The sequence below is a fragment of the Sceloporus undulatus genome, chromosome 6 (genome assembly GCF_019175285.1).
Source record: "Sceloporus undulatus isolate JIND9_A2432 ecotype Alabama chromosome 6, SceUnd_v1.1, whole genome shotgun sequence".
NCBI lineage: Eukaryota > Metazoa > Chordata > Lepidosauria > Squamata > Phrynosomatidae > Sceloporus > Sceloporus undulatus.
In genome coordinates, this window is record NC_056527.1 from 2,961,803 (window position 1) to 2,985,678 (window position 23,876).

Consider the following 23,876-nt stretch of genomic DNA (forward strand, 5'->3'; position numbering starts at 1 on the left):
TATATATATATAGATCCATATATATGTGTGTGTGTGTGTGTGTATAAATGTGTATATACTGTACACATTTAAATATATACAGGTGTAACATCAGTCATAAATATACCTAACATATACATATACATAAATATATTCACATCGAAATAAGTAAATACTGTATCAGTCATAAATATATCATATTTATATATATATATATATATATATATATATATATATATATATATAAAAGATATAATTATGACTGATATTTACTTATTTCGATGTGGCTGCAGGTCCTGCGTCTCTTCCTCCAGTTTCCACTCAGAGGCCTCCCTCCCTCCGCTGAGAACCGGAAGTGGGGCTGGTCGAGTGACTGACATCCCTTCCTTCCCCTCTCTCTAAGGCGCCATTGCGCAGGCCAGCAGCAGCAAGACCATCGTCCGTCCGGAGGCGCTCGCCCTTGTGCCGCAGGCGCGGCGTCGGCGTCTGGCGCAGAATGGCGCCTGTGGGCCTGCGGAGTGATTGACAGGGAGCGAGGCTCCTCCCCTTGCCCGTGTGCGGCGGGCGCGAGGACCCAGCGGAGCCCTGCCCGGGGAGGCTGGTGGTGCGTCTGTCTGTCTGTCTGTTTGGCGGCGGCGGCGGCGGCGGCGGAGGAGCCCCTTCTGTTCTGAGGGAGGGGCAACAAAGGAGCATGGCGGAGGGGGCCCCCCAGGCCCAGGTGAGCCCCAGCAGCAGCAGCAGCAGCAGCAGCAACAGCACATACAGAAGCACCACCTCAGAGGCACCTGGAGGGGATGATGGGAGCTGCAGTCGCCCTGGACTGAGTCAGGGATATAAGGGGGTGGGGGTCCTCCTTTTTTCTGGGGGTCTCTCTTGTAGCATTGGGGGGGTCTGACCCCCCTCTCTACCTCCCCCCCAATACACAAGAATTGTCACTCCCAGGGTGAGGGGCCTGTCAAGAGCCAGCCCTTTTTGGGGAGGGGCATGGTTTGAGTCCCCATCTGCAATACGATGGGGTGGGTTTCCTGCTCCTGACCAGGGAGGCATCCCCCCAAAGAAGAAGACCCCCATATCCCCCCCTCAATTCAAGGCTGCCTTTTGACAGGCCCATCACCATGGGAGTTGCAGTCCTTGCGGGGAGTGACCTCCACAAGGACTGCAACTCCCATGGTGATGGGCCTGTCAGAAGGCAGCCTTCAGGTGGGATGAAGAGAATGGGGGTTTACCCTTTTGGGGGGGTATGTTTTGAATCCCCATCTGCATGCGGGTTCTGCCTGCTTGAGGACCCCCCAGCAGGACTGCAACTCCCATGGTGGGCCTGTCAAAAGACAGCCTTCAGGTGGGGTGGAGGTGATGGGGTCCCCCCTTTTTGGGGGCATGTTCTGAGTCCCCATCTGTATTGGGGGGCTTCCTGGGTGGGTGGGGTTCTGCTGCTTGAGGCCCCCCCTCTTCCTGCCAAGGACTACAGCTCCCATGGTGGGCCTGCCAAAAGCCAGCCTTGAGGTGGGGTGAAGGTGTTGGAAGAGAACGGGTGTCCAGCATGGCTTGAGTCCCTATGTGCGTTAGGGAGGTATCCTGGGTGGGGGCCCTGCCTGTTTGAGGCCCCCCCAGAGGGACTGCAACTCCCATGGTGATGGGCCTGTCAAAAGACAGCCTTTAGGTGGGCTGGAGGAGAATAGTGGTCTATCTTTTTGGGGGGTGGGTGGGGTACAATTCAAGTTCCTACCCAAATTGGGCTCAGTATTTGGGGGGGTCTTCCTGCTCCTGGGTCCCTTTTGCCCCCTCCCCAGGTGGACCGGTCAAAAGCTTGGCTTGAGTTAGGGTGGGGGGAATGGGGGATCTCCCTCTTTCAGGGGGGGCAGTTTATACTTCAAGGCGCTGTCCACATTGGGCTGCAGCACTGGGAGGGGGTCTTCCTCCCCACCAGACACAAGGACCTGACTCCCATGGGGATGGGCCTGTCAAAAGCCCCCCAGCCCCCCAGCTGGGCTTGCTGCAGTCCCAGGCTGCGGTTGCCAGTGGGCCAGGTTGGCACCTCCAGTCCCTTCCCCTCCTTGTGGGGGGCAGGTGTGCTCCTGCGCAGCCCTCATTCCTCCCCCCTCGAATTAGGGTCACCCCCTTCTTTCCTTTGCTTGTGGGCCACCAGGGACATGTGCACAAGGGGCCATTTCTGGCCTTAGAATAAAGCCAGGCCGGCAGAAGGGATGGAGTTGGGGGGAGAGATTTGTTTACATCAGGCTTTGTTTTCGGCCATCATTGGGGCCTCTGGGCCTTTGGAGGGCTCTCAGGCCCCACAGGCCTGGTCTAGGTCTCCCAGGCCCAAGGCATCCCCCCAGCCTTGCAAAGGAGCCTTTCATCCCAAGAGGTGATGGGGTTTGATCATTGGGGGGGGGGGGGAGAGGCTTTTATCTCTGCTTATTTGTCTTGCGCCCAGCCCTTAATCTCTCTCCTCCTGCCTTGTCAGAGAAAGAGACTTGCGTGGATTCCGGATCTTAAAAAACGCACCGGCGGCGTTTGCCTTGTTTCTTTCATTCTTTCTTGCGGAGCCTTTCATAGAAATTAGTCCCATCATCTTCTACCGTAAGCTGCTTTTTTAAATTAGCCGTAAGCCAGAGCGCAGCAAAACAGCGAGAAAGAAGACACTATTATTATTATTATTATTATTATTTCATATCAACTCATTGGTCTTTGAACTCCTCTGGGTTCAGCTAATTTTAAGATTACAGGAAGTCTTTTCTCTCCTTTCCCCAAACCCAAAAAATATAACTGCCAAATGTTTAGGGGGTTCACCTAGGCCTGCCTTTGTTATTGCAAGATTTCTGCCTTCCATCAGTTATTTCTGGCCTTGTATTTAAAGCAAGAGTGAAGAGTTGTGTAAAAAGAAAGAAAATCCAGAGTGATAGGTAGTTGTGATGGTTTTGTTGGTGTCTTTGCAGATCTTGAATAATGGACCTGGAAACAGGACCATGGTCAGTGCATGGGAAGGATCCCACAGTCTCTAGCAAATCCTTCTAGCCCATCACTCCTTTCAAGGACAAGGGGATCATAGATGTGGGGATGGGGTTCGGTGCATTTAAATTGGGGGCAAGGCTTGGGGGTCTTTAATAGGAACTCAGCTTCTGTCTTTGGCCCTGTTCAGTCCTGAAGCTCTTGGCTTGTTTGGTGGCTTTGTGGCGTATACAGAAGTCTCATATCTTGGTATATCCAAGATTGGAGACACAAGAGAGATGTAGTTCTGAACTTCTGAGAACATGAGGAGACATAGAATTGCTGTACAGTGGGCCCTTGGTTCCCACTTGGTTTTTTTCCCCAGAGTCCCCCGGCTACCAAAATCCATGGGTGCTCAAGGCCCATTAAATACAATGGCTTAGTAAAATGATGTCCCTTGTATAAAATGGCAAGATCAAGCATTGCTTTTTGGAATGTATATATACCATATATACTCAACTATAAGTCAGGTGATAGGTGTTGTTCCAGCAAAGAACAGACTGCCTCTAAAGAGAGATGGGTTAGAGGGCCTTTGAGGCCCCTTCCATCTCTATATTTATTTGGTTTTTAAAATGCTCCCAAATGAGAATCCATAAAGAGCCGTTCTGGATCAGGCCGAAGGTCTACTTAGGGCCTAGGCCAACCTTCTGTTCCTGCAGGGTGTAACTACACTGCAGACATAAAGCAGTTTGACAGCAATTTTAATTGCCGTGACTCAGTGCTATGGAATCCTGGGAAGTGTAGTTTTATGAGATATTTAGCTTTCCCTGTTAGAGAACTCTGGTGCCCCAGCAAACTACCACTCCCATGGCATTGAGCCGTGGAAGTTAAAATAGTGTCAGAGGGCTTTATTTCTGCAGTGTGGTAGCAGTGGAGAAATCAGAAGACTAGGTCTGATGAATTCAAAATGCCTCACAAAACTACAAATCCCATGGCTCTATAAAAATGGAACCATGGGCCTTTTCACACTACATGCTTATAGTGCTATGATTCTACTTCAGCTACTATGGCTACATCCTATGGACTCCTGGTTGCTGTTTGTTGTTGCTGTTGTTGTTGTGTGCCTCCAAGTCATTTCTGACTTATGGCAACCCTAGGGAGAGTTATTTTGAATTCTAAGCCAGAGAACTCTAGTCCTTTCTCTTACTACAAACCTCAGGATTTGTAGCACTATAACTGTGCTACAGTCATAGAGATATAATAGTGTTGGGTAGAAGGGCCATAGTCGCCACTAATGTCCATAATTTTCATTGAATCATAAAGCTGGAAGGCACCCTGAGGACCATCCAAAGTCCAGATATTCCCAAAATTTTATTCTCCAAGTATTTTGGACTATAATTCCCAGACACCCTAGTCCCCATGCTAATGCCCAGGAATCCTGGGAGTTGAAGTCCAAAAACCTGGGGGGGGGGTGTCAAAGTTTGGGTATTGCTGATCTGATCCAATCCCCGCCATGCAGTACTCCACAGATTTCTGAGAGATGGGCATTTAACCTCTGCTTAAAAACCTCCAAAGAAAGAGAATTCACTACTCCATGAGGCATTTTGTCCTACTGTCAAACAACAATTACTGTCAAGAAGTTCTTCCTAATATTTGGAATCTCTTTCCTTGTAACTTGAATCCATTGGTTCATGTCCGAGTCTCTGGAGTGGCAAAAATATATATATTTAAGTTAAGTTATTTAAGTCAGGAATTATAATTAATTAATTAATTAATTTGTTTTATTTATATATTTATATTCATATATATATATATATATTCCAAAGATCATAGCGGTGAACAGCAAGTAAGCTAATTAGCAAGTAAGCTAATTATACAGCCCTCCAGATGCAGTGGGACTGCATCTCCCAGCATTCCTCACCATGGACTATGCTAACTAAGGCTGATTGGAGTTGTAATCCAGTCACATCTAGATGGCTACGGTGATTCATTCTCTGATCTAAAAGGATGTGGGATTAAAAGTGCAAGTAGCCCAGTTTGGTAGCCAGTTGTTGCCTGGTTAGCCAGGAAGTGTAGTGTCTAGGCCAGGGGTAGGCAACCTGCGGCTTGGCAAGGCCTTGGGACTGGCCCCAGCCCGGTCCTGCCGCCGATTGCCGCCGGGGCCTTTGGCCTCTTGTGCGCAGGGGCAAGGTGGGCAATTGTCTATAGATGCCTCAGAAACATGCATTTATATTAACATTTTTTAAAAAATCAGTAATTTTTTTTGCGTGCCCTCCACTTTTTTTAAAAAAAGTGTCCACCTTTTGAAAATGTTGTCCTACATTTGTCCTGGTTTATTTATTTATTTAATTTTTTAAAATTTATTTAATTATTTATTGGGAGGGGAAGGGGCGGAGGGAGGGGGGGGGGGGGGGGGGGGGGGGGGGAGGGGAGGGGGGGGGGGCTGTGGAACCCCAGTTGTCTGAGGGACAGCAACCCGGCCCCCGGCTCAAAACGGTTTGGCCTACCCCTGGTGTAGGCCATCCTTGCAGCAACCCGAGACTCCCCTTGCAACTGGCTGGAGATAAACAAGTACAGCCAGAACTCTTGTGCAAAATCTGTTTATCTAATCATGATGCAAAGGGATCTTGTAGCACCTTTGAGACTATAAAAGCTGTTGTAGCAGAAGCTTCTGTAGACTTGGTCTGAGGAAGTAGTCCAAGTTCAAGCAGACCAAGTCTATGGAAGCTTATTATTGTTGTGATAAACTGCCCTTGAGTCAACCTTGACTCATGGCAACCATGTGGATGAGACGTCTCCAAGACCATCTGTCTTCTACCGCTCTGCTTAGGTCCTGCAGACTCAAGTCTAACCATCTGGCATGTGGTCTTCTTCTCTTTCTACCGGCCTCCAACTTTCCTAGCATCATTGTCTTTTCCAGTGATTCATGCCTTATCATGCTGTGGCCAGAGCATCTGTTCTAGAACCCCTTTGTTTGTCATCCTGGCCATCCACGGTATCCTCAGCACTCTTCTCACGTCTCAAATGAGTTTATTTTCTTCCTATCAGCTTTTTTCCAGTGTCTAGCTCTCACATCCATCCATCCATCCATGCATGGTGATGGGGATAAAGTGGCTTGGATTATCTTCATTTTAGTGTTCAGAGTTCATGTCTTTAGGATCCTGTCCAGTTCTTTTGTAGTTGCCCTTCCAAATCAGATTTCTTGACTGCAGTCTCCGTTCTGATCAATATCGGATCCAAGGTATAGGGACTCTGACTATTTCAATTTTCTTCTTATCCAGGATGAATTCTTGTAGATCTCCTGTGGTCATTGTTTTTGTTTTCTGAAAGCTCGCTCTACAACTTATTTCACACAGTTCATCTCAAAGGTCTTACAAGACCCCTTTGCATACTGATATTCCAGGTTAACAGCAGTATGTGTCTGAATTCTGTCTAATCATGCTAACTTCTGTCCTTTGTCTTCTCAGGTGAAATTGTGAGTAGCGTTACAAAGAGCCATCATAGTTTCCAAAGCCAGTGCAGGAGAAGGAGACAGTTGGTAGTTTCCTTAGGTTTGGGGACAGCTCATCTGAAACCCTGTACAGTTGGCCCTCCACACTTGCCACTGCGACTTTTGTGGATTTGATTAATTGTGGTTTTGGTCAGTATGTTCTCTCTAGGAATCTCTAGGTCCTCCAGAGCAACTCTGCTGGAAGATGACCATAGAGTAGTGCTGGAGAACCTAGAAGTTCCTAGAGAAAACACCTCTCTAGGCATTTGTAGGTCCTCCAGCATGATTCTGTGATCAACGTCTGGCAGATGTTGGCCATAGAGCTGCACTGGAGGACCTGGAGATTCCTAGAGAGGCGTTCTTAGGTAAAAAGAATAGTGTTTTGTTACTAGCAGTTTTTCCACATTTATGGAGGTCATGCACCCCTAACCCTAGTGAATGTGGAAGAACCACTGTAGCTCCTGACATGATCCTGCATGAGTTTTAAGATCCTCAGAGGAAGCCCAAGATCCTCACAGATACAGTTGATGAAGATCTGGGGCAGAGTCCTTTTGGTGGCAGCCCCCAGGGAATGGAATTCCCTCCCATTGAAGGCTAGGTGGGCCCTTCTCTGCTTTCTTTCCTCAGGCAGGATAAGACTTCCCCATAACCATCTTTGATGGTTAACTGACTCTTGCAAAAGGTCTTTCAGTTGGGATGGGCTGTATTTTTAAAATCAGAATCATTATGTTTTAACTGCCTTTTTAACTGTTCTAAATTAATATTTTCAAGGTGGAGGTTCAATTGCTTTGGAACTTTTGTATTATTTATTTTGTAAATTCTATTAGATTTTAATTCAAACTCTGATACAGTATGTGTCAGTCTTATATTGGGAAAAGGGCAGGATGGAAATGAATCAATCCTGTCTCCCAGCCCAGCCCTAGGCATCTTGTGGGGCTGAATGTCGGATGGGGAGCCTGGGGAGGAGACTCCAGCATTGGAGCCAGTGGAGCGCAGCAAGGCTTTTTAAAACTTATTTTAAGGATTTATGCACCACCTTTCTCCCTCAATGGCATTCAATGGCAAGTTGTAGGAATATGATTTCTTGTTGTCGTTTTCAGTGTAGGAATTGTAACTTAGAAATAAACAAAATATCAGTGAAAATACAGATGTATGTACTACTTGTGATAATTTGGCCTCTTTTGTGGTGGTTGTTTTGTGCTTTTCAAGTCATTTCCAACTTAAGACAACCCTAGGACAAACATATCATGGGGTTTTCGTGATAAGATTTGTCCAGAGGGGGTTCTTAAGGGTCTCCTGAAAGCCTGCAGGAGTGTTGACTTGTAAATTGGCTTTGCATTTTGTTGTTGTTATCTTGTCTTCAAGTGAACGCCACCTTAAGGTAACCCCTTCCAAAGGTTTTTTTTGACAAGAGGTTTCCCTTTGCCATCCTCTGAGGCTGAGAGAGTGTGACTTGCCCAAGTAGGTTTGCATGGCCAAGCAGGGATTCGAAACCTGGTCCCCAGAGTCCTAGTCCAGTATTCAAACCACTATGCCAAGCCAGCTCTTTTGGGTTGTATCAGCAGTGCAGAAATAATGCAGTTTGACTCTGTTTTAACTGCCATAATTCTATGGAATTGTGGATTTGTAGTTTTCTCGGGGAGTTTTGGTGCCACAGCAAACTACAGGATTCCACAGGATTAATCCGTGGCAGTTAAAGCAGTGTCAGACTGTACTTTCTCTGCAGTGCAGATGCAGCCTTGGTCTCTTTTAAACCTGCAAACCTATAATTTGTAAATTTTTGGAAAACCACTTTGGAGTAGGTCGCCTGTCATAGTTTTAGAGAGATCTTATTTGGAAATGGATGCTGGCTGAAGGTTGTCTTGGCCATTTCCATTGTTGCAATGAGTTTAGTGAGGAGTGTAATGAGATATTAACTTACTGGGCTTTGATAAAAACAAGTTGAATGGCCATTTCTTTAACGTTTGTGTACATGCTGTGATGAGACCTTCCCTTCTGTGTAACATACTCCTAGCAATTTACAAGGAATGCTGATACGAAACCAGCAGTTTAAATAAATAGCAAATCAGTTCTAAGAACAAATCAATAAGGGCAGTGTGTGTCACAGGGATATTTTTGCTCCCTCATTTCTGTTCCAGATCTTTCTTCTGAGGGGTTTGGAAGCAAACAAGGCAGTCCAGACTCCTGTCCAGTTCCTGCGGCCAGAGGCCAGAGATAAGCACTAGAAGGTCATCTCCCTCCATCCAGCTTGCGAGGGTCAAAGGGCATTAGTAGTAGACTGGATTGGCAGTCAACTCTCCAGGTATTTTGCACTTCAAGTCCCAGATGCCCCAGCCAACATGACCGACAGCCACAGCTTCTGGGAGCTGAAGTCCAAAACAGTAGGAAGGCCAAAGATTGAGAACAACAAGACTGAACAGTATTGGGTTTGCCCATTAAGGCAACACTGTTGTTGCTGTTGTTGCAGAGTATTACCTTTGTCCATCAAGGCAATGCTGTTGTTTTTGTAGACTAATAGACTTGAAAAGAACTACAAAACCCATTTAGTCCAACCCTCGCCATATTGTTGTTGATGTGGTTGTTATTTTTTTGTTTATTTCTTCTTTCTGTCCTTATTTAGTCTGATCCGAAAACAGTTTACAGTAACATCGTAAAGTACAGATGGAATAATTTAAAACACACACACACAATCTGATGATGGTTGTTGTTGTTGTTGTTACTATTATTTCCCTTCTCCCTCTTCCTATAGTTTTCAGTTCCCAAAATGGTTTTATGATAATACCGTAAAAAGTAGGAGAAGTCAATTAAAACACACCTTTGTGTTGTTGTTGTTGTTGTGTACCTTCAAATCATTTCGATGTATTGTGACCCTAAGGTGGCAAGATTTGTTTAAAGGAGGTTTGCCATTGCTTTCCCAGTGGGTTTCATGGTTGAGCTGGGAACCGAACCCTGGTTTCCAGAGTCCTAGTTCAATGCTTAAACCACTATACTACACTGCCTTTGTGACATACTAAATGGAAACCCATGAGCTGGACAAGGGGATACCAGAGCCACAAACATGGAGTTTGGGCCCACATCTATCCCATGGGCCACACTTTCCCCATTCCTACACAGGGGCAATTGTTCTTGAGATAGCCTGCTTCTGAGCTGTGGCTGACTTTGTCTTCTAATGCCACTATTTTAAAACTTGTTCAACAACAAAATGAATCCATGAGTGACATAAGATTTGACGCAGGAATACTCAGTGACCATTCTTTTATCCTTGTCACTAATGCGTCCACCTTTCCAAACATCCAGAGGGAGGTAGCTGCAAACCAGGTGTGGGCAACTGCAAAGGGATTAATGTACACTTTTCCTTTCTAGACCTCCCCCCCCCCCCCATGGGCTGCAAATACCCAACGAATACCCTTGTTTTTCTCTGCAGTTCCCCTCAAAATGGTGACAAGGTGTGTTAGATCACTTCTACTCACCATTTTGAGAGGGCCTACAGAAGAAAACAGCCATTTGGATAGCAGAACAGGGGCTTAGGAGGTTTGTGAGGGTGGGGTTTTAGTGCACTTGGGGGCTTTCTATGTGATTTGGGGGGGAGGTGCCTGACAATTGTGACATTTTTAAATTGTGGTTTTAGAGGGCTGGTGGAGGCTACAGAGGGCATAAAAGTGGGATAATGATGATGATGATGATGATGATGATGATGATGTTATTTTTATCCCGCCTCTCCGACAGGATTGAAGGGACTTACAACACACTAAAATACAACAATACAAAATAAAATAAAGCCCATTATCCCTCCTTCTAAAACCACAACATTATAATTCTCACAAACAGTAATAAAATATCATCTAGGTTATTAAAACAGCTGGACAGCAACAGAGAGATGGGTGCCCTGGGGTATTCGTGAGATGGTCCGTATCAGCGGGTGACCAAGTGCGTTACTCAGGGAAGGCCTGTCAGAAAAGATCCATCCTGACAGCCTTTTTAAAGCTGTCAAGATCGGTAATGTTTTGGATCTCTTCCAGCAGGCCATTCTATAATTATTATCTCTTAACCCAGCAGGGCCCCCATGATCATGTACAACAGACAATTAAAACATTAAATACATGAATAAAAACATTTAAAAACAAGTTAGAACAGATCAGGGATCACATGTGGCCCTCAGACTGCACTGTGCCAAACCGTGCCATAGACTTGGTCTGGAATACTAAGTAATCTGTCTCTCTGGCCTGCATTTGGATGAGTTTATATTGCCTTAGTAGTGTTCAATATTCTCAGTTGCCTTTGGTTGTCCATTTTCACAAAATCAGGAAACAATCATTATTACTTTGCAACATGCCATACTATTAAACCAACTTGAAACTGTGGTTTAATATCCTGGGCTTCTCAGAGGCTCACTTGACAGGAGGAGCAAAGGGTCTGAATGGGTTTGGGAAAGGCTCATTCATCTCTTTTTTTAATATCAAGCCATATTTGAATTTTGGTGTCCCTTTCCATTGGCTTATGCTGGCTAGGGTTGCTGGGATTTGCAGTCCAACAACATTTGGAACACTGCATGAATTCCATCGCTGGTCTAAACCAACGCTGTAGTTTGCTTGTCTTCCACACATTGGGTGGACCTTGGGTACACTCCTGCCTAGTTCCTTTCAAGTCACGTTCAAGCGCCCCTGAGAGATGGCCATCCAACCCCTCTTGAAAAATCTCCAATGAAGGAGGGTCCACCATCCTCCAAGGCTGGCCATTCCACTGTGGAGTAGCTCTTTCCTTCTGGAAAGTCTTTCTAATGTTTAGGTAGAGCTCATTGCTCCTGACCTGACTTTGCCCAGGTGAGTGAGGGCAGACCATTCACACTTCTAACTTCTGTCCTTGTCAGCAGGGGCCAGAACTTGATGTGGAGTCTGACCAACGGTTGCCTTCATGCCTCCCCACCGATCCTGACCAAACAGCTGAGATCTCACTCACCTTAGTAGCCTCCTTCCAGGCGATGGAGAAGAAGGTGGATTCTCACGCAACGCGGCTGCTGGACTTGGAAGGCAGGGCAGGGACCGCTGAGAAGAGGATCATAGACTGTGAGAAAACTGCTGTGGAAATTGGGAACCAACTGGAGAGCAAGTGGGCTGCTTTGGGGACTTTGATCCAGGAGTATGGGCTGCTTCAGAGGCGACTGGAGAACATGGAGAACTTACTCAAGAACCGGAATTTCTGGATCCTCCGGCTCCCCCCAGGCTCCAAAGGGGAGACTCCCAAGGTAAGTGTCCCACTGGTTCTGTGGAATAATGATTTACTCTCCAGACCTACTTCCAGGGGTGCAGCCACTGAGTGGGAGGCAAAATGAAGGCATTGCTCTGCCAAAATAGAAATTCTGATCCCAAGGTAAAATTTTACTTTGGTTTCCAAATTTCTAACTTTGCTGTAACTAAAAACTTTAGTTGAGCATGTGATAAAACACAGTTTAGCATCCATAGAAAAGGGGCAAGGAAAGGGAATACAAACACAGCAAATACGAGAGTTCCTGGTGGATAAGGTTTTCAGTGTCTCACTCTCTGCAATACTAGATAATTGTAATATAATAATAATAAGGATTTATAATAATAAGCCTGCCCAATCACAAGGAATCAGGGCAAGTTACAACAATAAAGAAAATACAAAGCAAATAAACAATGACAATAAAAGAACGAAGCAATTCACAATAGCATTGAATAGCAAAAAATAGATATTAGAGAACTGAAAGGAAATTTCATTTGGGGTGGCATAATTCTTAATTGGGAATGCCTTCATTTTGCTCCCTGGGGAAGTATATTCCTGCTTAGTTCTGTAATCTCTTTGTGTTTTTGGCTCTTGATTCCCTGCTTCAGGCTGAGGCGATGATTATGGTTTGTTAACTGTAATAAAGGCTTTGATTGATTGATTTATTGATTGCTTGGTTATTTATCCATTAAAAATTTATATCCCAACCTATATTAACGAGAAAGCCAGTGTGGCCTGGTAGTTTCAGTGATGGACTATGACTCTAGAGACCAGGGTTCGATTCCCAGCTCGGTCTTGTAAACCCACTGGGTGACCTTGGGGTACTCTTAGCCACACGGGAAGGCAATGGCAAAACCCTTCTAAATAAATCTTGCTAAGAAAACCTCATGAAAGGTTTGCCTTAAAGTTGAAATAAGTTGGAAACAACTTGAAAGCACACAGCAACAATATTCATTATTATTATTATTATTATTATTATTATTATTATTATTATTATTATTATCCTTTATTTATAAAGCGCTGTAAATTTACACAGCACTGTACATTGTTGTTGTGTGCCTTCAAGTCATTTCCCACTTATGGCATCCCTAAGGTGAACCTATTGTGGGGTTATCTTGACAAGTTTTATTCAGAGGCAGGGTTTGCCGTTCCCTTCTTCTGAGGCTGAGAGTGTGTGCCTTGCCCAAGGTTACCCAGTGCACTTCCATTTCTGAGTGGGGATTCAAATCTTGGTCTCCAGAGTTGTAATCCAATGCTCAAAGCACTACACTTTTCTTGTTCTTAGGGTAGCATCCAATAAAATCAAGTGAATGAGTTCACAACAATTTAAAACAGCATGAAGAAACTGAAATGGGCTAAAATCATATTAGAGAGCCAGAAACCCAGAGATGTGTCTGTCACTCAGAGCTGCAAGTACAGGGCTAGCTGGACCAAGGATCAGATTCTCAATATAAGGCAGCTTCTCATGTAACTGTGATACTTGTAATAAGGAAACTGGCCATGATTTCTTTTGGCCCAGAGCTTTCCATCCTGGCTTAGATAAGTAGGTACAAAAGCCGAGTTTGACTGTGAGTGCCGATGAAACCTCTGAATTAAGCATGCAATTTTTATGGTTCCAGGTACCAGTGACGTTTGATGACGTGTCCGTCTATTTCAATGACAAGGAGTGGGAGAAGCTGGAGGAATGGCAGAAGGAGCTCTACAAAAACTTAATGAAGGGAAACCACGAGTCGTTGATCTCTCTGGGTAATTCTGCATGAGGCATTAATGGCTGCTTTGCTATGGAGCCTTCCTCACCCTCTTGGGTCAAGGTGGATTGTGCTGGTGTGTCCAGCCATCCTCAAATTTGGGCAGTTTTGGTGTCCCTGAGTCCAGATATGGTGTCCCTTCATAATCCTGACCGTTGGTTTAATCTGCTCAAAGCTGTTTCCATTCTCATTAGTTTAACATTCTGAACCACTTTCTGGGCAGCTGACTCTTTCATTGGGAAATTAGGAGTTTGAAAGCGATGGGGAGAGAGATGCTGCCCATGTTGACAGGCCATTGAAGCTGCAATAGACACTAGGAGGAATATGCATTAACCGGCTAAAAGCAGCTTGTGCTTTGTGACATTCAAGGAAATTCTTCAAGGGAGAAACTGAAATTAGACAATTTCCGAGTTCTTTTCATCTGTATAAACATTGCCAAGTTGGATTATTGATGTGACTGTTCCTAAGGGAACGTGCTTCCAATGGGTCATAGCTAGGAGATGTTACTTTATGGACTAAAACTACCAGTGGCCATGCTGGCATGGGGATTTTGGGAGTTATAGTCCAAAGAAGTAATTTTTCCCAGCTCTGAAGTGATTATAGGCTGCAGCATGAATGCAGTTTGGCATTGCTTTAACTATCATGGCTCCATTCTATGGGAATCCTGAAATTTGTAGTTTGTTGTGGCACCAGAGCACTCTAACAGAGAGAGAAGGCTCAATATCTCACCAAACTACACATTCCAGGATTCCATAGCTTGGAGCCATGGCAGCTTAAATGGCGTCAAACTGCATTAATCCACCACAACCCCACTGCAAACAAAAACCAAAAGATTGCCTCCAAATACCATCTGTGGTGCGAGGGAGGCATTTTCTCCATGTTTATAGGCTCCTGGAGCATTTTAGAACCAGGAGAGTGATTGATAGTCACTTCCTGTTTTTAAAAGTCCTTTTCTGGCCCTTAGATTGCTGGGAGGGGGACAAAAAGTGATTTAAAAAGCCCACAACACTATTTGGGGCATTTCAGGGCATTTTTGACCCATGGAGGCCACAAAAATGCCTCTAGGGCAGTGGTTCCCAACCTTGTGTCCTCCATTTGTTTTGGACTTCAGAGCCCAAAAGTCCCACCAACTGGGCCAACACTCAGGAAATATGGGAGCTGAAGTGAAAAATATTGAGACTTAAGGAACTGAGTATGTTTGGCCTGGAGAAGAGACGGTTAAGAGGTGATATGCTAGCCCTGTTTAAGTATTTGAAGGGATGTCACATTGAGGATGGAGCAAGCTTGTTTTCTGCTGCTCCAGAGAATAGGACACAGAACAATGGATGCAAGCTCCAGGAAAGAGATTCCACCTAAACATTAGGAAGAAATTTCTGATAGAAAGATAGTGGAAGATGCTGCTGCCTCAGAGGGCGATGGAGTCTTCTCCTTTTGAGACTGTTTTTAAACAGAGGCTGGATGGCCATCTGTCCCAGGGGGGTGCTTTCATTGTGAGTTCCTGCATGGCAGGGGGTTGGACTGGATGACCTTTGGTATCTCTTCCAACTCCACAATTCTGTGAACATCTGGAGGACCAAGGTTGGGAACCATTGCCCTTCAGACTGAACTTTGTCCACTCCTGAGTTAGATGTTACATGTTCAGGGACTATGAATTAAAGGGTTCCCCATCTTGCTTCTCTTTTGTCTGGAAGCTGGTTGTTTTTCTGACATTGGGCATGCAGCTCCTGTCTTCCAGCGCAGGCTTCTGCTTGCTACATGCCCTTCCTTCCAGATGTCTCTTTTGAGCCAGAACCCTCCAGGGGAATGAAACTAATCTGCAGCAACCTCCTGTGTACAACCTCCTTAGAAATGGGTTTCTCTCACGTGAGAAGCTGTTGCTAATTCGGGTGTCCTTGGTTTTTCAGTGGACAATCCACTCTTTTGACACTATTACATTATTGCCAGATCCCATTTATTCAACATGTGGTTTGCTTTTTTGACAAATATGAACACAAATGTATGTTTGAATATCTGTTCCTGTGCTGTATTACAGGTTGAGTATCCCTTATCCTGAAATCTGAAATGCTCCAAAACCTTTCCCATGAGTGGCTGAGATAGTGACACTTTTCCTTTCTGATGCTTCAGGGTATACAAACTTTGGTGCATGCACAAATTATTAAAAATAGTGTATACAGTGTATAAAATTACCTTCAAGCTATGCGTATATGATGTGTATGAAACATAAATGAATTTTGTGTTTAGACTTGGGTCCCATCTCCAAGGTATCACATTATGTACAGTATACACAAACATTCTAGAATCTGAAAAAAGCAGAAATCCAAAACACTTCTGGCCCAAGTATTTAAGATAAGGGAGACTCAACCTACTGTATATAAGCACACAATAACCCACCCCACAAATGGCTTCTACAATATACACTACAGAGTGAACAAAAATATGGCACTTTGAGTGATGCTTTTGCAACGAAGTGCTGCCTTCCTCCCCAAATCAGCGCCATCGTTTCATGCAGTGTGTGTACGTTATATCATAGAAGTTGTCTGTAGTGTCATTGTGTGCTTACAATACATCACTGTACAGGTATTCATACAGTGGGCCCTTGGTATCCCCTGGGGTTTTGTTCAAGGATCCCCCCCTGAGGGGGGGTGGGAAATAACAAAATTCATGGATGCTCAAATCCCATTAAATACAATGGCATAGTAAAATGGTGCCCCTTATATAAAATCGCAAAATCAGGGTTTGCTATTTGGAATTTATACTTTTTTAGAATATTTTCAAGCTGTGGATGCTTGAATCCCTGAATAAAGAATCCGTGGATACGGAGGGCAAACTGTACTTATATTTGTGCTTGTGCAATAATATAATATAATATAATATACAGTAATGTGGGTCTACATTTCAAAGATTTCTGGTCTCTAACTTGCTGAATAAGCGGGAGACTACTGTAGTTGTAGGAAATGTAACCTGGCCCTCTTTTTTCTCCTTCCCACAGACTATGCAATTTCTAAACCAGGCGTTTTGGCCCAGACGGAGCCAGGTGCCGATTCATGTCTTGGAGATGAGCAGGACTCGGAAGAGCAGGGGAGCCTTCCTGATCCCACTGCAGGTAGGCCATATCCCACTGCAGCTTGGTGGTGGAGCTCATGAGAAATCTAGCTGCTGTGAGATTTGCTTTGCAAGTCACTCTTTGGGCAGGTTGTAACTGTGGCAGTTAAGTTATTTTAAAGTCAAATGTAGAGATGTCAAAGCTTAGGAAATAAAAAAACCCAAAACCAGAAAAATTCAGGTAGAAAGGCATCCCCCTCCGGCCCAGAAAAACTGAAATAACATTGCATTTTCCAGAGATCCCTGGCAGCAATACAGCTGTAGGAAAATAGCTGAGTGCTTTTCTGTTGTCCCCACCTGCTTTCCACTGGGAGGGGACTAATGGCAGATTAAAAGATAGCTTGGGGAGGGAGGGAGTTTGGCTGTTGCACAGTGGACAAGGAATTCCACGCTACACAGTGACCCAAAAAGTGAGTTACGCAGGTATGAGTTGGACTTAATGCCTCCATAGGTCACTAACAGGATGTTAACTGAGGTTTTTTCTGGCCTCTCTAAATGCCAAGCTTTCTGTGGAATGGGACACCAGTCCACTCCTCGAGTAGCTCTGGCTCCATGCTTTGCTCAGTTCTTTGTGGAGATGTTAGGCAGAAGGTATGGGCCATGCACTGGTCTTTGTCCACTTCTGCCCACTCCTCACCACAGTAGCTGCTCCTTTTTCTGAGGTCTGAACTCTCCTCTTTAGCCATCTATGGTGTGATCAAGAATGGGCCATCGACACACACTCTTCATTCTGTTCTGACTTGCAGTCCTCATGAATCCTGTTTCCTCATTTTTTCAGCTGCTCTTAAAATGCCCCAATTTCTCTCTTCTCATCCCACTTTCCTCCTTTGTCCTTATCTTATTTCAACTGCTGCATACTGAATTCAAAGCCCAAAAGTAGTTTGCACTTGATAAACTTAGCAGTTTATGGGTGGGACGGGTGGAGTTTTGCCTTTTCCAGTAGATTTAGGCAAAAGTAAATTGCTGCAGGCTTTCTAGCCTATGTGTTCCTCCTTTTGCCATCTTGACCACACTCTGATGTGATTTGGTCACATGTGTCCCAGTTTTCATTTGTTAAAATGTTGGAGGGTGTGTTTTTTTACATCCTAATATGGTGTTGTCAGAGAAAATTTACCTAAGATTATGTTTGGTGAATGATAATAATTCTGAGGAATAATGAAAGCTGCCCTCAGTCCCAGTCTTAGATAGATCAGGATAATAAAGTATTTCCTGCAGCCTTTCAGTCCAACATAGAGGGCTGCTCTTACCCACTTCTCTTCCCATTGCAGCAGGACTCAGGGTGGTGATCAAAACGGAGGAGCCCCATTCAGACGACTGTCCAGAAGATCTGGAGCAGCACCAGATGTCTGGGAGCTCTGAAGGGGATTTCCAAGGCCTGGACCAAGAGGCCCCCTGTGGAAGTCCATACAGTGCAGCAACACCTCTGGGAAACTTTGCCGGAAACAACTTAGAAGAAGGCAGCGAGTATGACGTGGGATTCGGGGAAATCAAGAGGGTCACTGTCCAACATGGCAGCTGTGCAGGTAAGGAATTGCAGAGCATCTTAGGGCTTCTCTCTCTCACCCTCATCTCATTCCTAGGCCAAGGATGGGCATGTTCTGAGGGCATGAGGGCTATTTTGGGACCCTCACAAACCTCATTGGGCTACACTACTGCCATTTGCTCCAACCTGGAAGTGATTTCCAGGACCTTAAAAGCTACATCTGCACTGCAGAATTAATGCAGTTTGACACTGTGCTAAGTGTCATGGCTCCATGCTGTGGAATCCTGGGATCTGTCAGAGCTCTCTGACAGAGAAGGCTGTCTCTCAAAATTGCAAATCCGAGAATTCCACGGCATGGAGCCATGGCAGTTAAAGTGGTGTCAACCTGCATTAATTCTGCAGTGCAGATGCAGTCAAAGCCATTTCCAGGTGGCTGAGGGAGTTATTTCCTGCCCTTTCAGGGTGGTGTTTGAGAAAAACTGTGTGCCCCAGAGAAATTTTTCAGTCCCACAAAATGGGTGGGTTGGGAGCCTTTGAGGGGCTCAAGGCCACCAGAACTGGAACTGGCCTTCAGGCTGCCTGCTTCCCAGCTGTGTTCTAGACTGTCATAGACATCTGGTTCCAGTCAGGTGACATTACTAATTTCTGCACCTCTGAATGGGGTAGTGAGACATGTCAGGACCCCAATATAGGTGGAGACCTGAGGCTGTGAGAGGGATTTTCAAGGGGCCATTAAAGGCCTGTTTGGCTGAGGTGGTGGGTTTTAAATTCAGGCCTCGCAGCCCTACCAATCTTATTATTGCCTGGAGAAGGTACATCTTTAGACATTCAGCTCCCAGAATCTTCCAGCCAAAATGCATATGGCTACAGCTATGACAACTGGGTAGTTCTTGGAGTTGTAGTCCTTAAAAATGAACTTTTAGCTCCAGTTTGTTCAGGGTATTTTCTGGCTCCAGGTATCCATTTGTGGACATCTGATGGCAAACATCTGTACAATAAGAGGGTACCTCTGCTTTGGGCTGACCATCCTATACAGCCATCCTTATTCCATCTCTCCTTGATCACTCCTGTACTTGGCAATTTTATCCACTCTTTACACACACCCCTACTGTGTATTGCTGATGGGAGAAATTTGGTAGTTCTCTGAAACCCAGTACAGAGTCAGAACAAGGAATTGCATGAAGATTACAGAATATCCAATCTCAAGTCTTTTAAATTGCTGAATTCCAGAGCTTCAGCAACTCATGCTGAACTCAGCCTTTCAACTCAGCCTTTGAACTCCAAGCAGTCTAGGATGAAGCCGATTATCTGGACCCATTTCAAACTGGCTTCAGAGCGGGACATGGAGTCGAGACTGCCATGGTCGCCTTAGTCGATGATCTCCGTCTGGGCATTGACAGGGGAAATGTGACCCTGTTAGTGCTCTTGGACATCTCAGCGGCCTTCGATACCATCGACCATGGTATCCTTCTGGAACGTCTGGGAGAGTTGGGTATTGGGGGCACTGTGCTCCAGTGGTTCCGATCCTACCTCTCGGGAAGGTTCCAGTTGGTGAGTCTGGGGGATAGTTGCTCTCGTAGTAGAGAGCTGACATCTGGCATTCTTCAGGGTGCCATTCTATCCCCCACAGTGTTTAACATTTACATGAAGCCGCTGGGAGAGATCATCTGGAAGCATGGAGCTCGGTGTTATCAGTACACTGATGACACCCAGATCTACCTCTCCATGTCTCCGACTGACACAGTGACTAAGGATGGCACCTCCCCTCTGGATGCCTGCCTGGGGTCAGTAATGGGCTGGATGAGGGAAAACAAACTCAAGCTGAATCCAGAGAAAACAGAGGTACTCCTGATAGGTGCCCCAAATCTAGACAGGGAAATTTGCCATCCAGTCCTGGACGGGGTTACACTCCCCTTAAAGGACAAAGTCCGCAGTTTGGGAGTACTCCTGGACTCATCTCTACAGTTATCATCTCAAGTGGATGCGATGGCCAGGAGTGCCTGGTACCAGCTTCGGCTGATACGCCAACTGTGTCCCTGTCTGGACCAAAAGGACCTTGAAACTGTAGTACATGCCTTGGTAACCTCTCGCTTGGATTTCTGTAATGCGCTCTACATGAGGCTACCTTTGTACCAGGTTCGGAAGCTTCAGTTAGTTCAGAACACTGCAGTCAGATTGGTCACGGGTACTTCAAGATCGGACCATATAACACCTATATTAAAATCTCTCCACTGGCTGCCTATTAGCTTCCAGGCACAATACAAAGTGTTGGTCGTTACCTATAAAGCCCTACATGGCTTGGGCCCGAGTTACTTGAGGGAGCGCCTCTCCCTACATCAGTGGTTCCCAACCTTCCTAATGCCGCAACCCTTTAATACAGTTGCTCATGTTATAGTGACCCAAGCTCATGAAATTATTTCCATTGCTTCTTCATAACTGTAATTAAATAGGTGTTTTCCAATGGTCTTAGGCGACCCCCATGAAAGGGTCATTCGACCCCCAAAGGGGTCCCGACCCACAGGTTGGGAATCACTGCCCTACATAATCCACCCCGCACCCTCAGAACAACGAGGAAATATTTACTTGAATACCCCAGGGTAAAACTAGCAGCAACTTATCACAGAGCCTATATGGCGACAGCCCCTACCCACTGGAATGCACTTCTGGAAAAGATCCGACTCTGCCCCACATTGGAAGCCTTCAAGAAAGCATTGAAAACCTACCTCTTTCAGGTAGCATACACTCCTGATTCTCTTTAGAGATAGTATCCTAATTAAGATCAGGATGTCCAGCCACAACTGATAGTTTTAACTGCTTTGTATATGGTTTTTAGCTTTTTATTGAATTATATGAAATTGCTGATGTAATTGTTGATGTTATTGTATTGCTTTGTACTGTGACAGGTGTCACATAGCTTGTATAGTGTGAACCGCTTTGATCTGGAGGAAAAGCGGTATACAAATAAAAGTTTTATTATTTTATTTGTTATGATAGTCTGCAAAATAGTTAGTCAGTTTTCAAGAATGTTTAAAAAATATTTTAAAAATTATGCCCTAGTGCAGGGGTAGGCAACCCTTTTGAGCCGGGGGCCGGGTTGCTGGCCCTCAGACAACTGGGGGGGCCAAAGCCAAAAAATAAATAATTAAATAATTTTTAAATAAATAAATAAATAAATAGGGACAAATGTAGGACAAAATTTTCAAATGCAAGGCACTTTTAAATAAAAAATGGAGGACACACGAAAAAATTTGCTGATTTTTTAAAAAAATGTTAAGATAAATGCATGTTTCTGAGGCTTCTATAGACAATTGACTCACCATGCCCCTTGTGCGAGACGCCAAAGGCCCCGGCGGCAATCGGTGGCAGGACTGGGCTGGGGCCAGTCCCAAGGCCTCGCTGGGCCGCATCCGGCCCGCGGGCTGCAGGTTGCCTACCCCTGCCCTAGTGTTTTCTTTGTCTTGCCAAGTGATACTTGTAATGTCATTTTTTTAAATTTTATCCTCCAACAAGAAGATGGCATCGTGATCAAAATGGAGGAGGAAGAGGAGGAGGAAGAAGAAGAAGAAGAGGAAGAAGAGGAGGAGGAGCAGGAAGACCCTGTCAGCTTAGAGCCACGGGGGCTGTTCTCTTCAAGGGCTGAACCCCCATGCTCTTTGAATTGCAATGTGGACGTCCTACGGGAAGACCAGCGTGTCACCAAGCCCACCAGGGTCACCAGGGCCACAGTGGGGATCTGTGCCCCATTGTGTGAGAGAGACAATAGTGTTGAGGCGCGACCTGTCACTTTCCAGCAGAGAAACCGGACGCGCGAGAGGCCGTACATCTGTCCAGAGTGCGGCAAGAGTTTCATGCTGCGTATCAACTACATCATCCACCAGCGGAACCACCTCAAGGAAGGGCCCTATGAATGCCACACTTGTGACCTCAGCTTCCGCATCAAACAACAGTTCCTACTGCACCAGCGGCTCCACACTGCGCGGCGGGGGGTGGCCCCTTCGTCTCGCCGTGGGCAAACCTACCCAGACAAACGCAGCCTCAAGCCACAGCCCCGGCCCCCACCGGCCCCAGGGAAGCCCTACAAATGCAACGAGTGCGAGAGCAGCTTCAGCCACAAGTCGAGCCTGAGCAAGCACCAGATCACACATGTGGGTGAGCGGCCGTACTCGTGCAGCGAGTGCCGGAAAAGTTTCCGGCTGCAAATCTCACTGGCGATGCACCAGCGGGTGCATGCTGGCAAAAGTGAGCTTTCCTTCATCTGCCCGCAGTGCGGCAAGGCCTTCAGCCGTCCGTCACATCTCCTGCGGCACCAGCGGACTCACACTGGTGAGCGGCCCTACAAGTGCACCCAGTGCGAGAAGACCTTCAGCGAGAAGTCCAAGCTGACCAACCATTACCGAGTCCACACCCGGGAGCGGCCTCATGCATGCAGCGAGTGCGGGAAGGGCTTCATCCGGAAGCACCACCTCTTGGAGCATCAACGCATCCACACTGGAGAGCGGCCGTACCACTGTGCCGAGTGCGGGAAGAATTTCACGCAGAAGCACCACTTGCTGGAGCACCAGCGAGCGCACACTGGCGAGAGGCCCTATCCCTGCACGGAATGCGCCAAGTGCTTCCGCTACAAGCAGTCCCTTAAGTACCACTTGCGGACACATATGGGGGAATGAGGCTTGCTCCCCCACCATTGCTCTCACCCATCATCCAATGCCCTGGCAACTGGGGGACAGATGACTGATTGACTGATCAGGGGTGGGGTGAGGAAGGAAATCCTTCACATGTACCCCTCTGCCGCCCTCCTGCCCCCTTCAGCCCAGGAGTACAGACTTCTGGTCTCTTCCTTTAAGTAAATAACGGGTTTCAGAATCAAACTAACCGCACTTGTTGGCACCATGACACTTGCCAGACCTGAACTCTTTGCCTTGCTTCTGCCTTCCTTCCCCAGTCTGTTCTTTTTGATAATAAATGTGGAATCTGATTTTATTTGGTAACCAAATGGTTAAAGTTTTGGGTTCTTTCATTCACTCACTGGATATTTTCTCCCAGATGACAGCAGGCAAGAAATGCGGGTGGTAACAGCGCAAACTCCGAGAGTGCCATTGTGCATTAAGGCTGGCACCCTGTTAGTGACAACAGAGGTGCAAGTTCACTCGTCATTTGCATATGTATTCTCTGGGGCATTACGGAGATTGGTATTTCCTTCCTTTCTTTTGCAATGCGCATCATGCTCCATGGCCATTCTGTCGCTGCTGGAGAGCAATGCAGGGGCGGAGAAGCATTTGGCCATGTTCCCGTAGTGAGACGCAGACTGAGGGCCTCATCTGTGGAGACCTTCAGAGGGCCAGAGGAAATCTTGGCAGGTGGCTGTGGTCTGTGTCTGCCTTTGAGGACGGAGTCAGCTGCTTCTCCGATCTGCTCCCGCATCTTCACAGCAACAAAATAGCTGCGGGGACTTTTGCAGCACGACAAGGACAGGGATCCTGTGCAGTTTCCCATACAGAATCCTTGTGCTATTCTTAAGCATGTAGGTTCTGGTCCATTCTGTGTTTCATTTTGGGAGGAGCATCATAGAATCGTTGAATTGGAAGAGACAACAAAGGCCATGCAGGAACCCACAGCCAAATCCCTCCCTGTGAGAGATGGCCTTCCAGCCTCTGTTTAAAACCTCCAGAGAAGGAGGCTCCACCTGACTCCAAGGCAGCAGGGCCTTCCACTGTCAGGAGGTTTCTCCTGATGTTGAGATGGGATCTCTTTCCCTGGACCTCTGCTCTCAGTGTGACATCCCTTCAAATATTTAATCATAAAACAATAGTTATCATGCAGCTTCTGAACCTTCTCTTCTCAAGGCTAGACATTCCTAGCTCCTCAAACTGTTCTTTATAGAACTGATGCAATTTGACACCGCTTT

The 23,876-nt window shown here is 46.1% G+C and overlaps 1 protein-coding gene across 7 annotated transcripts; it reads left to right on the forward strand.

The window, feature by feature from the left end:
- Window positions 1-447: 447 nt before the first annotated feature.
- ZNF777 (zinc finger protein 777) lies at window positions 448-22,978 on the forward strand. Of its 7 annotated transcripts, XM_042473259.1 has the most exons (7): window positions 449-697; window positions 2,444-2,559; window positions 11,268-11,639; window positions 13,258-13,384; window positions 16,376-16,489; window positions 17,757-18,011; window positions 21,482-22,977. In XM_042473259.1, the coding sequence occupies exons 3-7, from the start codon at window positions 11,376-11,378 to the stop codon at window positions 22,636-22,638; spliced, it is 1,917 nt and encodes a 638-aa protein (XP_042329193.1). In that variant the 5' UTR covers window positions 449-697; window positions 2,444-2,559; window positions 11,268-11,375; the 3' UTR covers window positions 22,639-22,977. The 7 variants fall into 7 exon arrangements, with proteins under 7 accessions (XP_042329187.1, XP_042329192.1, XP_042329193.1 ...); XM_042473253.1 differs by lacking the exon at window positions 2,444-2,559 and having other exon boundaries at window positions 448-697; window positions 11,265-11,639; window positions 21,482-22,978; XM_042473258.1 differs by lacking the exon at window positions 2,444-2,559 and having other exon boundaries at window positions 448-697; window positions 21,482-22,978.
- Window positions 22,979-23,876: the final 898 nt, after the last annotated feature.